Consider the following 21996-nt stretch of genomic DNA (forward strand, 5'->3'; position numbering starts at 1 on the left):
ACTGTTCAACTACTTACAAAGTATACACTACTATTACTGTTAATCTTCTCGTCACTCCTTATCACCCATCCCCTCCCACTTGTGATTGTAGGACTGTAAATTTATTGCTTGTATCCGTACGATTTATATTGACTGTTTCCTTGTATGATTTGATTGTTAATTGTACCCTATGACTATCATTAAATGTTGTATATTATGATTCTTGATTCTTAATGAATGTACCTTTTCTTTATGTATATTGAGCGTGTTTACACCAAGACAAATTCCTTGTGTGTCCAATCACACTTGGCCAATAAAGTATTCTATTCTATTCTATATCTGGAAAGAATGTGTCAGTTCTGGAAAGAACTACGTTCAGAATCAAGAAATAACAGAACAGAGGCTAGTAGATCAACATCAATTTATAATATGAAATCAAGTATTCACAAAAGCAGAAATGGAAGAGACAAAGGTCTACCAGGGCAAAGAAATTGAAGCTTTGCTAGAAGTAGCTCAGGCTATAGAGGCAAACCTGGGGAAATCAGCAGTGGAGAAAGCCATCGTAGCTACTGAATCATCTTTAATATCAAACCAGGCACTCTTTCTCCCTCAGAGAGAACAAAGCCTTCTAAAAATGAAGAAAGGAAACAAAGAACAATTGAACATCTAGAACAGCACAAAATCATCAGAATAAGCTTGTTCTTTATATTTAAAAGAAAAAAGAAAACTGTTAAACGAGTAGATAAAAACTAACAAAAAATGAATAGGTACTAAGCAGGGGGAGAATAAATCAAATAAAAAGCAAAACGTGTGAGAAAGGAAACAAAGTTAAACAAAAACAGAAAACAAAGTGGTTTCTGATATTTGTCACAGCAATCGTAAATACAAATATATTTTAACTTCTCTCTCTAAAGATACATCATATTATCCTTCTTTCTATATGCAATGTCCTACCTGTCAATGAATACTTCAGCTTCAACCATAACAACACAAGATCGCACAATAGATACAAACTCAAGGTGAACCGCACCAAACTTGATTGCAGGAAATACGACTTCAGCAACAGAGTGGTCAATGTCTGGAATACTCTCCCTGACTCTGTGGTTTCTTCCCCAAACCCCAAAAACTTTAACCTTAGACTGTCTACTATTGACCTCACCCCTTTCCTAAGAGGTCTCTAGGGGGCGTGCATAAGCGCACCAACATGCCTATCTCCCTGTCCTATTGTTTCTTTTATTTTTCTTATAAGTATCCATGTATTCATATGTTTTTACTTATACCTATTATCTTGTAAGCAATTGACAAATAAAAATAAATAAATAAAAATAAACAAAGACCTGCAAATAGAGGGGAATGAGTATGGCCAAAGAAAGAAAAGATATTATCAATAGTATAGATAGTCTTCAACTTATAAGCATTCGCATTTTGACTATTGTAGCACCTCTGTGGTCACATGATTAAAATTCAGACTCGTGGAAACTGGCATGTATTTTTATGACATTTACAGTGTCCCATGGTCCCAACCTAGAAATAAGGAGAAATATTATGAGAGTGAGAACAATCAGCCAATGGAACAGAAGTTGCCTTCGGAAGTTGTGGGAGCTTCATAAGATAGATAAGATAGAATATTTTATTAGCCAAGTGTGATTGGACACACAAGGAATTTGTCTTGGTGTAAATGTTCTCGGTATACCTAAAAGAAAAGATACATTCATTAAGAATCAAGAATCATAATGTACAACACTTAATGATAGTCATAGGGTACAATCAACAATTAAATTATACAAGGAAACAGTCAATATAAATTGTAAGGATACAAGCAACATTGCTACAGTTCTACAGTCACAAGTGGGAAGGGATGGGTGATAAGGAGATATGAGAAGATTAACAATAATAGTAGTGCACACTTTGTAATAGTTGAACAATGTTGAAGGAATTATTTGTTTAGCAGAGTGATGGCTTTTGGGAAAAAACTGTTCTTGTATCTAGTTGTTCTGGTGTACAGTGCTCTGTAATGTCATTTTGAGGATAGGAGTTGAAACAGTTTATGGCCAGGATGTGAGGGGTCTGTAAATATTTTCACAGCTCTCTTTTTGACTTGTGCAGTATACAGATCCTCAAAGGAATGGAGGTTGGTAGTAATTGTTTTTTTTGCAGTCCTAATTATCCTCTGAAATCTGTGTCTGTCCTGTTGGCTTGCAGAACCAAACCAGACAGTTATAGAGGTGCAGATGATAGACTCAATAATTCATCACTGGAGGCTTTCAAGAAGAGATTGGAGTGCCATTTATTAGAAATGGTGTAGGGTTTCCTGCTTCGGTGGGTGGTTGGACTAGATGACCTACAAGGTCCCTTCCAACTCTGTTAATCTGAAGGGTCATGTGATCACCGTTTACAACTTTCTGAGAAGCAAACTCAATGGTGAAGCCAGATTCACTTAATTACTGTTACTAACTTGTGTCGTTACTGTTACTAACTACAAGTGCCGTGATTAAATTAACGACTGTGGCAGGAAAGGTTACAAAATGAAACAAAACTCAATAACTGTCTTGCTTAGCAACAGAAATTTTGGGCTCAATGGTAGTCCTAAGTCAAGCACTGACTCAGGTTCCCTGAGTATCATCCCAAAACAACTGGAGCACCACGTGAACACCATTGGCATTGACAAAATCATCTTCAGTCAATAAAATAAAATAAAAATACCAAATCCAAGTCTAAACTTGTTGGCTGAAATCTGTGACGAACCACAATGTCATTTCCACAGCCCCGCCAATGGTATTGTGCATGTGAAGGAAGGCAAAACATGGGTTGTGCAAGATATATAGACACTGATGTATTTTATAGATGAATGAAGGAAGAATTCATCATGGGGATGAGATTTTAACATTTTTTTTGTTCAAAAATATGGTTTTGTCATTATGGATTTTCTTTGAAAGTAAATATTGTTCTCTTAACCTAGAATTCCAGCACATACTTAGAAGTGTTGGAAGCTGAGAAGACAATAAATAGTTGCTTCATATAAAGCAGGAGGGTAAAACTCGATTTCATTGAGGGCCACATCAGGGTTGTGTTTGACCTTGGGGGCCAGGGTGAGCATGGCAGGGTGGGTGTGGCCAGCTCAACGTCACTTGTGCCAGACATCACTTGTTGCAGCCCAAGTGCTCTGCCAGCAAAAACAGAGCTCAGGAGGGCCTCGTGTTCCATTTTCTCTGGAAAAAGCACCATAGGCCGGTCCTTCACTGTTTCCAGGGCAGCCCCGTGGGCCAGATCTAAGCATCCCGCAGGCCAGATCTGGCCTGCAAGCCTTGAGTTTGACATCCCTGGTATAACACAACCTAAGTCTTCAGGACGGGACATAGCATCTTGATGAACATATAGAATAAATGAATGGATTCTCCCTTGAATAAGGCTCTCCTTCACTTATCCATGTTACTTGCTTGGCAACACTATGGAAGTGATTTGGTTGCATCTTTCCCTAGGGTGTCTTTTTCAGTCTTCCAATTTAATCTACAACCCTGGGGATCTTCCACAGAAGCATTAACCGGGTTCAGAGCTGCTTAGATTGCTCAAGGTTGCCTACTTCCTGCCAGCACTTGTGACCCAGAGATCTAAACTATGTCTATAGTTATAGTCTATATCTAAACTACCTAGATGGAACATTATTTCCAATACAGTGCACTTCAATATTTATTTATTTAAAATATGAGGTTTCTACTTATTATTTACTGGTCTTCTCTAAGTATGTTACAGTGATGTTATGAAACAATGTCAAGGAATAAAAGGAAGCCATGAAAACGCTTAAACACATGACCAATTAGAACTGGAATGCTAGCAGAGAGAAGATCATTGACAGAATTGGTGCCACTTCCATTAACATTTGCATAAATCATCCCAAGTGGTAGCATCTGTGAAGATTGCAGTAGCTTGTGGGGTGGTGTAATTGAGTTGTTTAGAACTTTGTCTAATAATACCTTGGACTTTGAACCTGGTTTAGTCACAAAGAGGCAACCCAGGTATATATTTTAATATAGTTGACAGGCCAGTTAATAACCTGGCCATTGTATTCAGCATTAATTGTATCTTCTGAATCAGTATCAAGGACAATTTTGCATGAATTGTGCTAGCCTAACTCTTCCTTTACTGTTGGCCACTTAGGTTTAATGAAACAAGGTTGGCCTATAAATGAAACAGGTTTCTGGCTGGGATATTTTTCATTTTCATTTCACTGAAAATGATGCTATAAACCCTCCCACTCTTTCAAATAGCTTGTAAAGGGTATTACTGCTTTGGTTCATAACTGGGTTTTTTTTTTTCCCCAAAAAAAACATTCAAAGCAAAATTGGGTCATTTATTTTCTTTTGTGATTTCAGGTCAAATATGGAAATTACGCCTTTGTTTGGGATGCTGCAGTTTTGGAATACGTTGCTCTAAATGATCCAGATTGTTCCTTCTACACCGTTGGAAATACTATTGCAGATCGAGGATACGGAATTGCTCTTCAGCATGGAAGCCCCTACAGAGATGTCTTCTCACAGAGGTATTGTTGTTAGAAGAATACCAAAGTTGTCTGAGATTTTTGGTTTTGCTTGTGCCAGAAAAGATATCCCCTTATTTATACCTGAATGCATTGGAGCATAATTACGATGGTACCATAAGAACAATAAAGTTGAGGATGGTTTATATGGTAGTTGAGCATAAAACAGCTCAACAGAATCATGCTGATTTTGATTGGAGGTAAGGATGGGAATTGTCAATTTTTTGCTAGAATTTTTTTAGAAAACATGCTTGTATATGTTCAGAAGACAATGGTAGAGAGCTGGAAAGCGTAGTAAAGGGACAGCAGTAGAGAAGATTATGACAGTGGTTCTCAACCTGTGGTCCACAGACCTTTGGAGACTACAATGTTATCATAGAGGATCAGCAAAGGCTTGAAGAAATGTTATGTTTTAAATCTTGAGTTAAGTCTTGGGGGGTCCATGGCCCTGATCCACAGCTACAAAAAATATTTAAAGAAAATCCGTGGTGAAGGAAAGATTGAGAACCATTGGATTATGAGGTTAGATTTAAAAAGAGATAGAGTTTTGATTGTACCATCATTAAAATCATCTTTCCTTTTTGGACCGTATCCTTTGACAAGTTGCCTAATGATTTCTGGCACTAACATGGGAAACTTGAAACATGGATCTTGCCTCATCCAGATCTCAATATTGTAACTGTATTTTACTCACTTTGTTAAAGATGAACTGGATATCAGCAATGGCTAGTCCCAGTTCTATTTGAAACAGTGGTTCAAAATTGTAAAGTCATGTCAATGTGCTTTCTGGAAAAGAGAAAGAAAAAAGGCTCTATCAAGGGCTGGTGTTTATATGGGACGACTGCAAAAGAGGTGCATATAGATTGTGAATATAGATTTCTAGAGGTTTCTTTAGGAGTGAATATAGGTTTCTGTGGATAAAAAGATTGACCATGTATTGGCATAATATGTGAATGGACAAAGGATAGTGTATTGCTTCTCTGGAACCTGTAAAAGGACTTTATATGGTGGTATAAATTGAATTTACAGACCTTGCTTTAGAATTTAGAGCCGGTGGTTGAACTAGAAGATCTCCAAGGTTCCTTCCAACTCTGTTATTCTATTCTGTTCTTATTCTATTCTTATTCTATTCTATTGTTGATATTGTGCTGTCAAAATAGTTAGTTAGTGCTATTGTTCTATCACTGTAAGCCAACACTTCTATAACACAAAGGACAACAACCAAGGTGGCATCATGTCTATTGCGAATTTTTGGCAGTACTGGAAAAACATGTAAGAGACTAATTTCTAGTGGGTTTGGATTGCAGGATTGATTTATGGAATTAATACATTAGTCAGATTCTACAGTAAAATAACATATATAACAGAAGCCTGTAATCTGAACAGCAGTCATTTCAAAAGTAGGGGATATGGAACTAAGTAATAAATTCTTGTTGTGTGGTTTATATTTTCTAAATGTACCTCATAAATATTCCTATCATTTTAATTGGGATGGTACTTATATGGTTATGCTTAGCCCTTTTGTATATTGCTTTTGTATGGGTCTTGCCTGCAATAAATAAACAACAGCAAATTGGAAGGATGAGTAGGCACAAAAAAGCAGAATGAAACCTGAACATCTTGAAGTTCAAACCATAGCTTTACTTATCTCCCATAGAGTTGTAAATCATGCCCTTGAATAAATTTTGCATTGTCTCATGCCTCTTTTCTAAACTGCCCTTAGAAATATGCATATATTATAATATTAGCATATATTGTGCCACAGCAGCTTCACCGTGAGGTCTCATGCTGAGCAGCCATCATTTTTTATCATATTAAGATTGTAATCTGTGTTACAAGTCACTGCATAGCGCAGGGTGGCTTTATATGTCTTGTTATTGTGTTGAATGTTTAAGTTTTTCTCAGACCATTCTGTTAAACAAGGAAGTCTTTTGTGTGACTCTGCTAACATTATTTTCTACAGAAATGGATTCAAAAAACAGCAAAAGGTATTTCTTGTACTGCAGCTTTATTAAGTTTATCACTTTCAGCCTGTATAACAGACCTTTGTTTTCATGTGATTTATATCTGCAAAATACACAGAAAGCAAGATAATTTTTTTACCTGTTTTCCTTAATCGCCTTGCTCTTTTTTCTCATCTGATATCTTTAATATTCATGAATTATATTACATTACTTTATATTACATTACATTATATTATATTATTGTCAGTGTTCCAAGTAATGCACCTGTAGAAAGTAGAACTCTGAGGCAGGGATGGGATCTGACTGGTATAACTACCAGTTTGGTGATTTACGTTTTGCATGCATGTGTGAAACGTTGTCAGCTTGCAACCTGGACAGCTGAGCAGTGCTGCACACAGGTGCACAGCATTTGAAAAAGCACTTTTTTCCTGCTTTTTCAACCGCAGCTATGCCGCGCAAAGCAGCTGAGGTTGAAAAAGCAGGAAATAAAGGTCAGGTAAGAGCAGGGGTGGAATTCTACCAGTTCGCACCTATTCGCTAGAACAGGTTGTTAACATTCTAAGCAGTTTGGAGAACTGGTTGTCAGAAGAAATTACTGGCCTAATCCTGTAAGGAAGGAAGGAAGGAAACATTCTGGTGTTGCTTACAGAAACTGCCTCTCCGTTAACCCTTATTACATTCTTGGCAGGACTAGACTTCCTGTCTCAGGAAGTCTCTTGAGTTTTTTTCCCCCTCCTTTGCTGGTACTTTGCTTGTGTGGCGTGACCATTCAAATTACAATGGCACTGAAAAAAGTGATTTATGACCATTTTTCACACTTATGACTGTTGCAGCATCCCCACAGTCATGAGAGGCCAGGTGAGGACATGCATGCCTTGATGTGAGTGATATTGAGTTGGCCACGCCCAGCCAATAACTTGGCCACCAAGCCACATCCACCCAATCACATGACCACCAAACCACGCCCACCAACTAAGCCATGCCCACAGAACCGGTTGTTAAAAAATTTGAATCTTACCCCTGAGTAAGAGCCCAGGTGGGCAGGTGGGCCAAAACAGTGGCAGACATAGAACCAGTTCTATGTCTGCTGCTCTTCAGAGCTACTGGTTCTACAGAACCAGACAGAACCGGTAGAATCCCATCCCTGCTCTGAGGCAGCCAAATTCCTCAAAGAACAGTTTTATTAGATACATCATATTTGCACGACTGGTGAAAGCCAACTCTAAAAGTTCCCAAGGCTTTCACTTAATTAAAAATTTCCCCTTTCCCACAAGTCACTGGTCATGCTGTCCAATCAAGGTGCTGGCTGGTTGCTTGGTTACTTCACTCTTCCTCTGGCTAGCCACCTCTGAGAATGTCCTTGGTTCCCATGGGAAAGTTTTATTGTTTTGGCTACAAAACCCCATCTAGTTACTTTCCACCTCCCTCTATTGTGTGACAACCCTGAAGCCTCCAAGATGGTCTCAGCCAGGTTCACTTGAGGGTTGATAATTATAGTGTGTGTGTGTGCATGCATGTGCGTGAGTATGTGTGTGTGTGTGTGTGTCGCCCCTATATTATCTAGTTTGGTCCTTTGTTCTTCATGTCTAGCTGAACTATATTTACTGAAGCAAAATGCAGTGACCTGTACTAGGGTTTTCTTATTATAATTCAGGCTATACATATTCACAATTTTATCTGATCTAAAATTAGCTTTTTAGTGGCAAATACTCTAGCCCAGGGGTGTCAAACTCACGGCCCATGGGCTAGATGCATCAACTGCTAGCCACGCCCACCCTCCGTTTAGCAAAGGAAGGAAGTCATGATACATCACATGATGACAATGTGACTCTGTGAATTTGACACCCCCTTCTAGCCAAGTGCACAAATATTGATAGATCCTAAAGGCTGAAAAAATTAAAGAGAATTCCAGTGGAATATTTACATATGGTCTATATTACCATGCAAGTATATGGATAATTAGCATCTTCAAAGCATGTAGCATTTTTATATTCAAAGCACATGCATCATGGATTCTATCTTTTCCTGTTCACTATTCATATTTTTCCTATAATTTAGCCATGAATGGACTATTCATAAAATGCACATGTATCCTTTCTATACATTTGGAAATTGATGTAGGGTGCAGATTTTAATCTGAAAAAATATTAAATTTGCATCCAGGTACATTAGTGTAGTGGCTTACTTAATATTGAGATGAAATCCCTGGATGAGCAGATGTTTGAGAGAACTCTAGAGTTAGAAGAGACTAAAGATCAGAGTTATTAGCATAATGAGAAAATAATTAGATGATCAGTATTGAAAACTGAGCCTTAAGAGACCGGCCATAGTTGCAGAAAGGGCCAGTAGGAATGTTGCTGATTATAAAGTGGAAAGCAGTTTTTAGCAAGCAGATGTATCAATGGGAAGCATTCTTGTGAGAGAGGGTTTTCATAGCTCCCTTGGCACAGTTTTCCATGACTGCTCTCATGTGGGTTTTTCAAATCATCCTTTGCCTCTCCGATGAGGAAGTTGAATCGCTGCCTCTGAATTCTAAGTAGCAGCAAAAAAAAAAAAAAAAATTTCCCTCAGTGGAATTAGCAAACATTCATGCCAGTACTTCAAATTCTTCCATGTGAAGGAGATCTGTTTAAAATGCATCCGTGAGTCATGCCTCCCCTTTTCTTAAGATAAGAGGAGGAAAAACATGCTTTCTTTGATATGAAATTGTTATGTCTCACCTGTGCCAACGAGGTGAGAAGTCCAAATTTCCAAATGAATATAAACAAGCAAACAAGTCCAGTAATGACAGGGTTAAATTCCTTAAGCCGAGAAAGTTCTTGGCAGTCTCACACAAGCTGTCTGCCAAGTCCGATAATAAAGCAAGAACATAAATCACAAGCTATCACCACACACAGAACCTTTTGAAGCTTCTCTCACAAATTAACACGTTGTCCCGAACAAGTTCTCAGAGCGAACACACCCACTTTTATTCTCTGTGGGGTGTGTCAGTCCCTCATCTCACTCTCTGATTCGTCCTTTCTTTTTACGTTGCAACTTACACTTTTGCCTGTGCCATTGCCTCGCATCAAGCCAGCATTCCTCAGCTTGATCCTCAGTCAGAGGCTCTGATATGCTTTCCTGATTATCTGCCAACACCTGAGGCACAATCAGGGTGGAAGGTCCTGCCGAGGAGGAAAGTCCTGAGGAGGAAGGCAATTCCAAATCCTCTAACAAAGCAGGCTCAAACCTCAGAGCCAAATCCTCCCCTTCCTCACCGTCTAAGTCTTCATCCTCTAGCAAAGCAGGCTCAAACCTCAGAGCCAAATCCTCCTCTTCCTCATTGTCCAAGTCCTTGACCTCTGACAAAGCAGGCTCAAACCTCCAAGCCACAACAAGAAATACTGGGAATCCATCACCCTGTAATATTGGACATACCTATGTGACCATGACATAGGACAGGGATGCAAATTCAATTTCATTGAGAGTTGCATCAGAGTTGTGTTTAACTTCAGAGAGGCTAGGATGTGCGTAGCCAGGGTGGGCATGTCCAGATTGATGTCACCTGTGTCAGGGGAGCCAGTGGTGACCTGAGCACTCTGCCAGTGAAAACGAGCTCCTGAGCTCCATTTTGGGTGGGACAGCCTCTTGCAACCTTCTGCCTGCAAAAACAGAACTCAGGAGGGCCACGGCCCACCTGAGCTCCGTTTTCGCTGGCAGAGGCACTGTGGGCCAGTCCTTTGCTATTTCCAGAGCGGTCCCATGGGCCAGATTTAAACACACCCTGGGCTGGATCCAGCTCCTGGGCCTTGAGTTTGACAATCCTGACTGTCAGGTTTAGCTCCATTCAAAATCCAAGAAAGAAATACTTAGACTCTTTTAGTTAGAGAAAAGATACCTTTTACTGGAAATGAAGTGGTAGCTATAATAGAATTCTGAATCTGAGGAATTAGGCGCGCAAATCACATAAACAAAGTGTTGGAAATGATCCCACCCCCAATAGTTCAAACGATTCTTCCGATTACAAGTTGCGAATATGATCATGTGGACATGCTCAGGTGGTGATGAGGCTTCTGTCCATTGACCTTGGCATATTTTGATAAAAATTTGCAGTTGCGCAGAGGAAAGAAAGCTAATCAAGAAATAGAAACCTAAGGAAGAATGTCCTCTTCCCCCCCCCATTTTATACAACGCTAGACTGTAACACCTCCAGCTCGCTTCCCAGACTTTACCCCCTCCTCCCCCAGTTACTTATGACAGCCGAAAGATGCAAAGCAATAGTAGAAGATCTTGAAGGCTGACACTGACATAGGATCTTGAATTGTGGAAAAGGCTTAGACTAAGAAAGGCATCTTTCTTTCTGACATGGGCAGAGGTTAAATCCAAAAGCTGAAGGTTAAATGGCTGAGGAATTCAAGAAGGGTAAAGGTAATATAAAATCTGGATGAGAATGTTCAAAAAGAAAAGAAAACCAAACTGAAGAAAGCAAACAGACTGGAATACAGAGCTAGAGTAGTGATGGATCCCTGAAATTTCAGAGCAACGTATTTTATGTCATGTCACGTCATATCCCGTTATGTCATGTCGCATTATGTTATGTTACTGCAAGTTCCTAGAGCCTCCTGGGAGGAATGAGAAGGTTAAAAGTAATTTTTCCACAATCACCTTGGATCAAACATTGTGTCGAGCCTGAAAGTGACCTATGTGTAGCCATTTTATTTAGCACTATAGTCTAAATAGATTTCATCACTTGGAAACCTGACACGTTGGCTGTTTCTGACAATACATATAGCAATAGCACTTAGACCAAGAGTGTCAAACTCAATTTCATTGAGGGCCATATCAGGGTTGTGTTTGACCTTGGGGGGCCAGGGTAGACGTGGCCAGGTCAACATTTTATTTTTATTTATTTATTTGATTTGTCAATCACTTACAAGATATTAGGTATAAGTATAAACACGGTTATGAATACATGAAAGGGATACATATAAGAAAAATAAAAAGAAACAATAGGACAGGGACAGTAGGCACATTGGTGCACTTATGCATGCACCCTACAGGCCTCTTAGGAAAGGGGTGAGGTCAATAGTAGACAGTCTAAGGTTAAAGTTTTTGAGGGGTTTGAGGAAGAAAGCACAGAGTCAGGTAGAGTATTCCAGACACTGACCACTCTGTTGCTGAAGTCGTATTTCCTGAAATCAAGTTTGATGTGGTTTACCTTGAGTTTGTATCTATTGTATGCTCTTGTATTGTTATGGTTGAGACATCACTTATATCAGGGGCACCTGTGGTGGCCCAAGCACTCTGCCAGTGAAAACAGGTTCCCGAACTCCATTTTCAGCTGCGAAGTCTTTCTGCAACTCTCTTCCAGTGAAAACGGAGCTCATGCCCCCTCCCCTGAGCCATTTTTGCTGGCAGAAGCACCACAGGCTGGTTTGTTTCACTGGATCCAGCCCCCAGGCCTTGAGTTTAACACCCCTGACTTTGACTTATATATCACTCCATGGTGCTTTAAAGCACTCTTTGAGCAGTTTACAATATCAGCATATTGCCCTCAACTATCTGGGTCCCCATTTTACCAACCTCAGAAGGATGGAAGGCTAAATCAACCTTGAGCCGGTCAGAGTTTACCTGCAACACTGCATTCTAACTGTTGCATCACCATGGCTCTTACCATATATGGCAAATTCCCACCCCACCCCACCCCAAAAAAGAAATTGTAATTGTTAAATACAAAAGTGTATTTAATGGAATAGGCAAAATGACAACGAAAGATTTTCTTCCCAGAATGTTACTCACACATTTTTAATTCATAAACTACTGAAAAGCATTAGTTTGCCTTCTGTTGGGCTTTAAATTTTTTATTGTTTGCATCCTCTACTTACAGCACTTGGCAGAAATAAGATTGGGTGACTGAATATGGCATTGCAGTCTTAATTTTAATAGGATCAGGTAACTCTGGAACTAAAATGCCATTTTACCCAGCATCATTATCTTAATTTAATTTGGGGATGTCTTTATGTTCATGTACTACCCCAGCTAGAGATGTTATGGTTTCCTTTCTTCTCCAAGGGGGAACTGCAGCATTCTTTTGTTTGAAGATTACTTAAACTTCATTAGGCCATTTGTAAATTCCATTAAGATAATAGAAAGAGATGTGAAACTGGAGGTAATCATTAATAAAACAAGTTACACTGGGGAAATACTTTGCTTGGACAAATTTTGAGGTGGATTTTACAAATCATTGGCATTTCAGGGTAAGAAACACATTAAGCCTAATACAAATTAGCCTAACTGTTCGATTGGGGAAGAGAAGAGAAATGCCGGAAGGATTTTGTGACTCATTTGGAAAGTCTTAAAGAGTTCAGAATAATTCACTGAGCTGGTGTTTGCCATTAACTTTCCTCTAAAGGGACTCCTTTGCATCTTCTGCCTCTGTGCACAGTTTAATGAATAGTGCGGAAGAACATTCTGAGTATCTGTACATGCTTGCTTCCTTATATTTCTTCAGGATCATGAGATACAACTAGCTTAGTAGCAAACACTGAATATACATATCGCCCATCTGAGCGAGAGCATTATTTTTTCCTACTCTTACTCCTCCTTTCTTTAATGGACATGCCTCTTTTTCTTACTCACAGATTTCTCTCCCTCATAATTGACTCACTATACTCCAAACAGTCTTTCTCTCTCCAAGTGTGGTCAGACTACAAGTTCCAATATTAGTAGCCACTAAAGCCGGGCTCTTAAAATTTGGAAAGCTGTATCCCAACAAATCTGGTTTGGAAATATGAGTACATAATTTTCAACAATGTCTTCCTCAAAGCAAGCAATAGGTAAAAATTATGATCCAGCTGTCAGACATACTCTTCTTAAATTATTAGATCCTACTGTATGCTGTTTGTTTATATAATGCCATAAAGTAATGAAGGCAAGATAGATAGATAGATAGATAGATAGATAGATAGATAGATAGATAGATAGATAGATAGATAGATAGATAGATAGATAGATAGATAGATAGATAGATAGATAGATCTTTGAAGACTGTATTTAGCAATGGGAAAAAAAATCATTGGACTGACAGAAACTGATAAATGAAAGTCCTTAATTTCTCTTTTCTATATTATACAATCTTCCTTATTATTTACAACTTTGGCATTCAGTCTCTAGTTATAAGCAGCATATCTTACTTACATTGGTCAGATTGAACTTGGCTATAAAGTCATCAATTTTTTTTTTATAACTACCATATTATGGGGCTATTCACAAAGTATAATTGATATTATTTAGTCATTATTGCATTGTGTCCGAGTACTGTTTTTCTTTTTCTTGGTTCCTAATGATGAAAAACAATACTGAACCATCTTTTATTTTTATGTCATAAATAGTAAGATCTTTTGTCTGCAAGTTTCCTTTTCTGATTAACAACATCAGCAGTTAACATTTGAAAGTCTCTAATCTAGCTGCATCATGAACACCATTAGTATTCCAAAAAATACTTAGGTCTTCCTTAATAGTATGTTGAATGCCATCTGACAGAGACCCATTATCTAGGACCATGTCATCAATTGCTTTATATTATCTATCCATGTAGTTTTCTTAGAAAGTTAGAATATTTTGGACGTGTGATACAACACCCAGAAAAATACAGCATACTTCACTTAATCCTCCAAGGAAAAATTGAAGGCAAATGAGGTTCCAAGGCAGAAGAACATTGTGGTTTCAAAATTTAAGGGACTGGTTTGGACAAAACTCAACAACACTTTTTCGTGTGGCTGTTGATAAAAATAGGATCGCCAACATGATTGCCATTATCCGATGATGATGATATAGCACAAGAAGAAGTAGTTTTCCTACTAAAAGACAAAGGTGGTTTATTACTGCCAACAGAGTATGAAATCATGCCTTTTTATAGTCATCCACCTTAATCATCTTCCTATATGGCTATTACTTGATATAGGTGCTGCTTACTGTAGCTGGGCACCTGGGATAACTTTCATTAATTGGACATGCACAGATAGCGTTCTTCACTCCTTCCTTCAAACCACCGCTACCCCACTATAACAACAGAGAATTATCATAGAAGGATTTGGAGATAGGTTTCAGGACTTGAAAGTGATATTCGAAAGTATAGATATCCATCAGCAGTTATCTCCTGTGGTTCCATCAGCCTGATTAGGACCAAATGTCATCTTGCTCTCAATTTCCTTTCTGTCTCTTGCAGTAACCATTACATCCAACCTTTATTTCACTTTGTTCAGTACAAAAGAGTTGGTAGTACTAGAATCTAAGTAGCAATCTTCTTCTGTGTCATTTCTCTAGATCATATCCCCAACTCACCCCCATGTATTTTATACATAAGAATACCTACATTTTAAAGCCAGAGGCCTTTAGATGTGAATTCTGAAGCAGTAAATAGGGTAAATTCATTTATTTTACATTTAAGGAAAGGGAGAGTTACATCTTCATCAGCAAAAGAAGCTACAATTAGGTTCAGGATACTGTCTTTGACTAGTGTGGTGGCTCTCGCCTCACAATCAGGAGGCTGTGAGTTTGATCCTAGTTAGAGACAGATATTTCTCTCTTTGGGCATGATGAGAATATTACTGCTGAATATAACTCCACATTGGCAACAGGAAGGGCATCCAGCCAGTAATCATTCAGCTCCATTCAGTTTCCCAGACTCCACCCCAAAAGGGATTATGGGGTAAAAGATTATGATTTAGGTTTCCTTGGCATAGTACCAGATGATGTCCAACAATTACCATTCCACATATAGAAAAGAAATGGATTTGCAAGTGATTCAAAACATGCAGACTTTTTGTGCTATTCCCAGTTTGGTTCTAAACCTACCTGTCCTCAGGACACTGCTACTTTTAAAGGATAAATTAGAATTTTTCTGATGTAACAATGTTAGCATAGCAAATCTGGGCTTCAAAAAAAAAAAAAAAAAAAATCCAAGGAAGACACAGAAAACACTGCCATCTAGTGTTTGTGCAGATTTTTGCAACTTCTTATAGCAAGTATTCCTAGCGTACCTAAGGACATTTTACTTTTTTTATTTTTTGGTTCTGGGAAATCCATGGATCTCCTGTTTCTTCTCGCTGTTGATTCGCTGTGCTTTCCAACTTTTCAACTTCAAGTTCTTGAAGTTCTTGCTTGTCAAATCTCAAAATCTAACTATACCAGGGGAGAATACAGGCCACCTTAGTAATGAATCCAATCTTCTTGTCAGCAGCTGCAGGCATATGCTGCCATGCAGTGGTGGGATTCAAATGATTTAACAACTGGTTCTCTGCTCTAATGATTTCTTCCAACAACCAGTTCACCAAACTGCTCAGAAAGTTAACAACTGGTTCTCCCGAACTGGTGCAAACTGGCTGAATCCCACCACTGCTGTCATGGTATCCTTCCAATACCACAACAAATAGACAAATTTTGTAAATGGCCAGGCAGATGCCTATGACATCTAGAAAAAAGGGAAAGAGAAGTCCACTAGCAATATTTATTTTTGCATGGAGTGGAAATAAAGAAATGCAGTTGAGTCTGACTTTAAATTCTCTTGACTGATTATCCGGAAACAGAACTGATTACAGGTAGTTCTCAACTCACAACAGTTCATTGAGTGATTGTTCAAAATTACAACAGCACTGAAAAAAGTGAGTTATGACTATTTTTCTCACTTACGACTTTTGTAGCATCCCCATGATCATGTGATCAAAATTATGACACATGGTTCATACTTATGACCGTCACTATGCCCCAAGGTCATGTGATCCCCTTTTGAGACCTTTTGACGAGCAAAATCAATGGGGGAATCCAGAGGTTATTCACCGGGTTACTAACTTATCAACTGCAGTGATTCACTTAATGACTGTAGCAAGAAAGTTCGTAAAATGGGGGCAAAAACTCACTTAACAAATGTCTCACTTAACAGCAGAACAGTTGGGTTCAATTGTGGTCATAGGTCAAAGATGATCCATATCTTTTATAGCTATTTGCTTGGATTTGGCATACTAATGCCAGCAAAAGTGAAGAGGTCAAAAGTCATCTTCTAATTGGTTGGTGAGGGAGTGGGGAGTGAAACATAGAAAAAACTGTCATATGACCCACGGTGGCGCAGTGGTTAGAGTACAGTACTGTAGGCTACTTCTGCTGACTGCCAGCTGACTGCAATTTGGCAAATCTCACCAGGCTCAAGGTTGACTCAGCCTTCCATCCTTCTGAGGTGGGTAAAATGGGGGCCCAAATTGTTGGGGGCAATAGGTTGACTCTGTAAACCACTTAGAGAGGGCTAGAAAGCACTGTGAAGTGGTATATAAGTCTTAAGTGCTATTGCTAGTGCTATGAAGGTGCATTTCTTCTATGCTGGCTGTAGGTTAACTTCTTCCATTGCATCTGACAGCAACCTCATATGGTCAGATCATCCATGCAGCATTTGCAATTTTTTTCTTTAAGAGAAGAAAATGACAAACATTCTCAGAAATAATCGTTTTCTGGGTTCTAGCATTCACCTCTTTTTGCTTCACTCTAAATAAAGGCTCCATTAATTTAAGCACTTGGAAAAATAAGGAAATATTTGCATCCCATTAGTTTCTTCTCTGTGCCTATGGAGAAAACTTCAAAAGGTTACCATAGCTCTTATTTATCTCTTAGTTGGCTGAGAATTCTTCCATTTTACCAGAAACATCATTCAAAGACCGGTGGTTAATGTTGGAGTTCAACTGAGTGAATGAAAGTAGGAAAGAGAAGTAAAGATGCAGTTCTGTTTTCAGGAAAAGCACCCCACGAATACATAATTTTATATGTCTGTTAATAAGCTGGAAGAGAATTCTGCCACCATTGGCACTTTTTTGTACTACTGTTTCTTCTGTTATTTATTATTTGCTGGGTACAAATATCAGACTTCTGAGGATCATAAAACTGCTCTTAATACATTCTTGCAAGCCCCTGGTAAATTGAAGAGTGGCGTGGAATAGGTAAATAGACATTAAGTGGCCCTGAGAAGGTTTCATAAATCCTAAAATATTATGGGAAAGATTCAAAAGTGCTTCGCTCACTTTCCCTCATGCACTCAAAGCTTGTATTTCTTGTTAAAGAGGAGCTAAGACAGTGGTGGGATTCAAAAAATTTTTTACTATCGATTCTGTGGGTATGGCATGGCTTGGTGGACGTGGCTTGGTGGGCGTGGCAGGGAAGGATACTGCAAAATCCCTCTTCTCTCCCCACTCATGGGGGAAGGTTACTGCAAAATCCCATTCCCTCCCCACCCCACTAACCTGCTTTCCAGCTCCCTTCTCCTGTGCAGGGCAACCAAAGAAGACCCAGCCAATCAGCTGGGACTCGAGAGGCAGAGAATAGATGGGGACGGGGCCAGTCATTTGTTGGTTCTCCAAACTATTCAAAATTTGTGCTACCGGTTCTCCAGAACCAGTCAGAACCTGCTGAACACCTCTGGGCTAAGAATATATAATTAGACACTATATCTCACATGTAAAAACAGCATCGGCATACAATTTGATAACCGGAGATAGTATCAGAAAAAGTAGTCCTTGACTTACAACAGTTTGTTTATACGACTGTCCAAAGTTACAACGGCACTGAAAAAAGTGACTTATGACTGTTAGTCACACTTATGACTGTTGCAGCATCCCCTTGGCCGTGCGATCAAAATTCAGGCGCCCGGCAACTGACTCATATTTATGATGGTTGCTGTATCCCACAAAAGGTGATCACCTTTTGTGACCATCTAACAAGCAAAATCAATGGGGAAGCCTGATTCACTTAACAGCCACATTACTAATTTAACAGCTGCAATGATTCACTTAAAAACTGTGTCAAGAGAGATCGTAAAAATGGGCAAAACTCACTTAACAACCATCTCGCTTAGCAACAGAATTTTGGGCCCTAATTGTGTTTGTGAGTCAAGGACTACCTGCTTAACCATTTGCATTTCCAGTTATTTTTATATTGACCTAGGCCAGTATAATACTGGTCTTAGGAGTTTGATGGCTCTCCACCTATTTAGTAGACGATTATTTCTGAGATAACCAAGACCACTGCTGTGACAGCTAATGCGATTATAATATATTAAATATATGCATAAAATATTGTTTCAAGGATCACCTGCACTTTCGCAAGTCTGAAAAATTATGTAGATTTGTCTATCTATCTATCTATCTATCTATCTATCTATCTACCTACCTACCTATCTAACTATCCATCTACCCATCCATCCATCCATCCATCTACCCATCCATCCATCCATCCATCCTCTATCATCTGTCTACCTGTCTGTCTGTCTGTCTGTCTGTCTATCATCTATTTATCTTCTTTTGGAATCTTAGCATGCTCATACATAGCATTTTCTCCCCATTTTTTTTTGTCCTCCATAGCAATCATATATGGTAGCTTGGACTGTGAGAAAACAACTATCCTGAGGGTCTATTGGAAATTGCAACTTCTCGGTACTCCTCCCATGTTTTAATCTCTGCACTGAGAAGGGTTTTATCAATTGTGCAAGATAGAGTAGTATTAGTCTCATTCCAGTACACATATGTGGGAAATAGAGAGAAAACAGTTTACTCAAAACCAGTTGGTAAGTTCATAGCCCGGGCAAAATTCATATGAGGGGGTTCCAAATTTGTCATGTAAAGAGCTTGTCATGCCAGCTCTTTAGTTAACTTTGGTTCCTGAACTTTGCTTTGTACAACCTCACAACTGCTACATTCTGGAATAAGAGAGGAAAATAACTTTTTGGGGATAATGCCTTTTTTTCAAATGTCTCATAACAGGCATTTATTCAAATTTCCATTGAAATATGTACGCTGATGCTGAATGTCTATATTTCACTGAGCATATTTTGAGTTTTAGGGACTCTTCTTTCAAGCTTTCTTTTCACAGCACTCTTCAGAATTTTCTTTATTCTTTCTGCTTGCGAGTCAAAAGAATTGATTCTTAAGAATAGTTACAACAGAAGTGCAGTACTTTGCAGGAAGAGAAAGAGAGAGACAGATGGAGTATAGTAATTTCTCAAGTGAAGATTTTTTTTTGTTTTTGTTTTGGTTATTCTTAAAAGTCAAAAAAGCGGGGAGGGGGAAAGGAAGGGAAGGGGATGCTTCATTTAATTTGAATTGATATTTAGAAGGCTGATTTTTACCAATGGAGTAATTATAATCATGTAATCCAGGGGTGTCAAACTCAATTTCATTGAGGGCCATATCAGGGTTGTGTTTGACCTCAGGAGGCCAGGATGGGCATGGCCATCTCAACATCACTTGTTGGGGGTGCCTGTGGTGGCCCAAATTCTCTGCCAGTAAAAACGGGCTTCCAAGGTCCATTTTCAGCTGCGATAGCCTCCTGCAACCCTCTGCCAGTGAAAACGGAGCTCGGGTAGACCACAAGCGGCCTTCCTGAGCTCCGTTTTCACTTGCAGAGGCACCACAGGCCAGTTCTTTGCTGTTTCCGCCAGATCTAAGAACCCCGCAGTCCGGATCAGGCCCCCAAACTTTGAGTTTGACACCCCTGATGTAACCAGACAGTTTTTCTTTAACTATTGTCCTTGAAGACAGAAGGATTTAACATAAATTCTCCAACTGAATAGGCTTTGAGATTATTATTATTAATAGAAATATGCCATCCTCGGATACTCTGTGCTTATGCATAGCAAACATAAAAAAATAAAAACCTAAAACAGGTAATCTCTCCAGAGTTCTTGTAGTCACAAAACATTAAGAAATAAATGCTTCAGATAAATAAATGCTGTTTTGTCCCTTTCTCATAAACATAGTAAATTTGGAGTGTTATTTCCAAAATTGCAGGCATGTCCTCTCTTAAAAGTATTTTAACATGTCAGTAGGAAGTGAAATGTACCGAAGGGATGCCAACCAGTAGTGTGCTGGAACAGGTGAAGTGGCTTGTGAGAACTGATAGTTACATTTCCTGGAATTTTGCAAACCAGTTGAGACTAGAGTAGAGCCTCCTCCTCCTCCTCCTCCTCCTTCTTTGTAGCATAATCTCACAGTTGCAGGCTCTGTTTTTTGGATCATTGAACACCACTTTGCACAGTCAGCTGCATCTCCATGGCGCAGGCCTGTGCTTGCATGTCTTTGTGGATGGCATCTTGCCATCTCTGTTTTGGACATTCGCAAGGTGGTTGGCCATTGACTTCTAGTTGGTAAGCTGTCTTGGCCACAGTAGAAGGTGCTGCTCTCTGGACATGTCCATTCCAGCAGAGCCGGCCTTCGCTTATCTTCTCTGTAATTGGTACCGCATCAAAATCCAGTTGAATGGTGTCATTCGTGATGTGGTCAAGAAGGGAATGCTCAATATCCAATGGAGCATTCACATTTCCATGGCATGGAGAGAGCTTTCGGCCCCTGTTGTTGCAGCCAAACATTCAGTGCTATACAGTGCAACAGGGTAAAGCATTGCCCTATGCATCCTATGGTAATTAGCTACTCCACAGATAGTGGTACAGTGCAGCGGTAGCAATTATAACTGCACTATAAACAGCTAATGATAAGTAAACAAAATGTTCCAAAGTCATCAATCTGTATTTTGACATAGAAGACTGTCACACCTCCAATTAGCTATGCACAAAACCACGGGGGCTAATATGCAACCTTTCTGCTGCTTAATATGGGTTGATAGAGATAACTGATGCTAAATGTATATCTAGGAGTAAAAGGCCGTTGTGATCTATTAACAAATTTTCAACATATTCCTTTGTAATGTTCCTCTGATATGGATGTTTACCTTGAGGGAAATGATTGAGATTTTTAACTACATTTGACAACCAACCCAGTAGTATTTAAATGAATTATAACTAGTTTTTAACTAAAGATACAGCCTTTGGGATAAAAATAGGGGGGAAATGATCAGCATTTGTGTTATGAAAGATGGCGTGGTTTCTGATCAGTCCCTCAAGTAATTCCTGCTCAGCTTAAGTGAATTTTAGTTGAAAGATTTTGATATAGAAATCTATATTTCCAGACTCAAACTTCAACTTTCAGATTGGAACCAGATTTTGTTTTAGCTCTGACTTAAACCTAGTTTTATTAATACAATTTTATACCCAGTGGAAATTGATGTCTTGGCCTTAGATTTGTTGATTTGTTGTGTTTTATTAAAAAGAGAGCACTTCTCAACTCTTCCCCTCTTTTTTTGCTTCAAGATAACTTCATTTGACATTTTGAATTATAGTCAGTTTGGAAAAAAGAAGGGAGGGAGGACAATATTAGGTACCAAGAAAAAAAAATCAGTGCATATCACTTCATTCATAAAAACACTTTAGTGGGGTGCATTTAGTAATTTACCACTATAAGCATATGAACACACTTCTTTCAATGCAGGCCTCTGACACTGTATTTAGTTCACACTTTGACAGCACAGCTAAAACTTTCATTTGTATGCATTTATTCTGCTTTTCACATTATGTTATCAGTCACTTTCAATATTTTTAAGCCATAGAAGTCTTTCTTCTGATTCACATTTGTCAGATTGTTATTATTATCATTGTCAGTTCCTGAGTAAGGG

The 21996-nt window shown here is 38.9% G+C and overlaps 1 protein-coding gene across 1 annotated transcript in view; it reads left to right on the forward strand.

Annotated features, from left to right (window-relative positions):
- GRID2 (glutamate ionotropic receptor delta type subunit 2) overlaps nucleotides 1-21996 on the forward strand; it is a 1009897-nt gene that overhangs the window by 887460 nt on the left and 100441 nt on the right. The window contains exon 14 of the mRNA XM_087935906.1: nucleotides 4350-4516. Coding sequence (XP_087792032.1) covers nucleotides 4350-4516 — 167 coding nt within the window. The remainder of the gene's footprint in view (nucleotides 1-4349; nucleotides 4517-21996) is intronic.

This window comes from Pseudonaja textilis, chromosome 6, assembly GCF_049901715.1.
Source record: "Pseudonaja textilis isolate UNSWEBS1 chromosome 6, rPseTex1.2, whole genome shotgun sequence".
In the NCBI taxonomy this organism is placed as follows: Eukaryota; Metazoa; Chordata; class Lepidosauria; order Squamata; family Elapidae; genus Pseudonaja; species Pseudonaja textilis.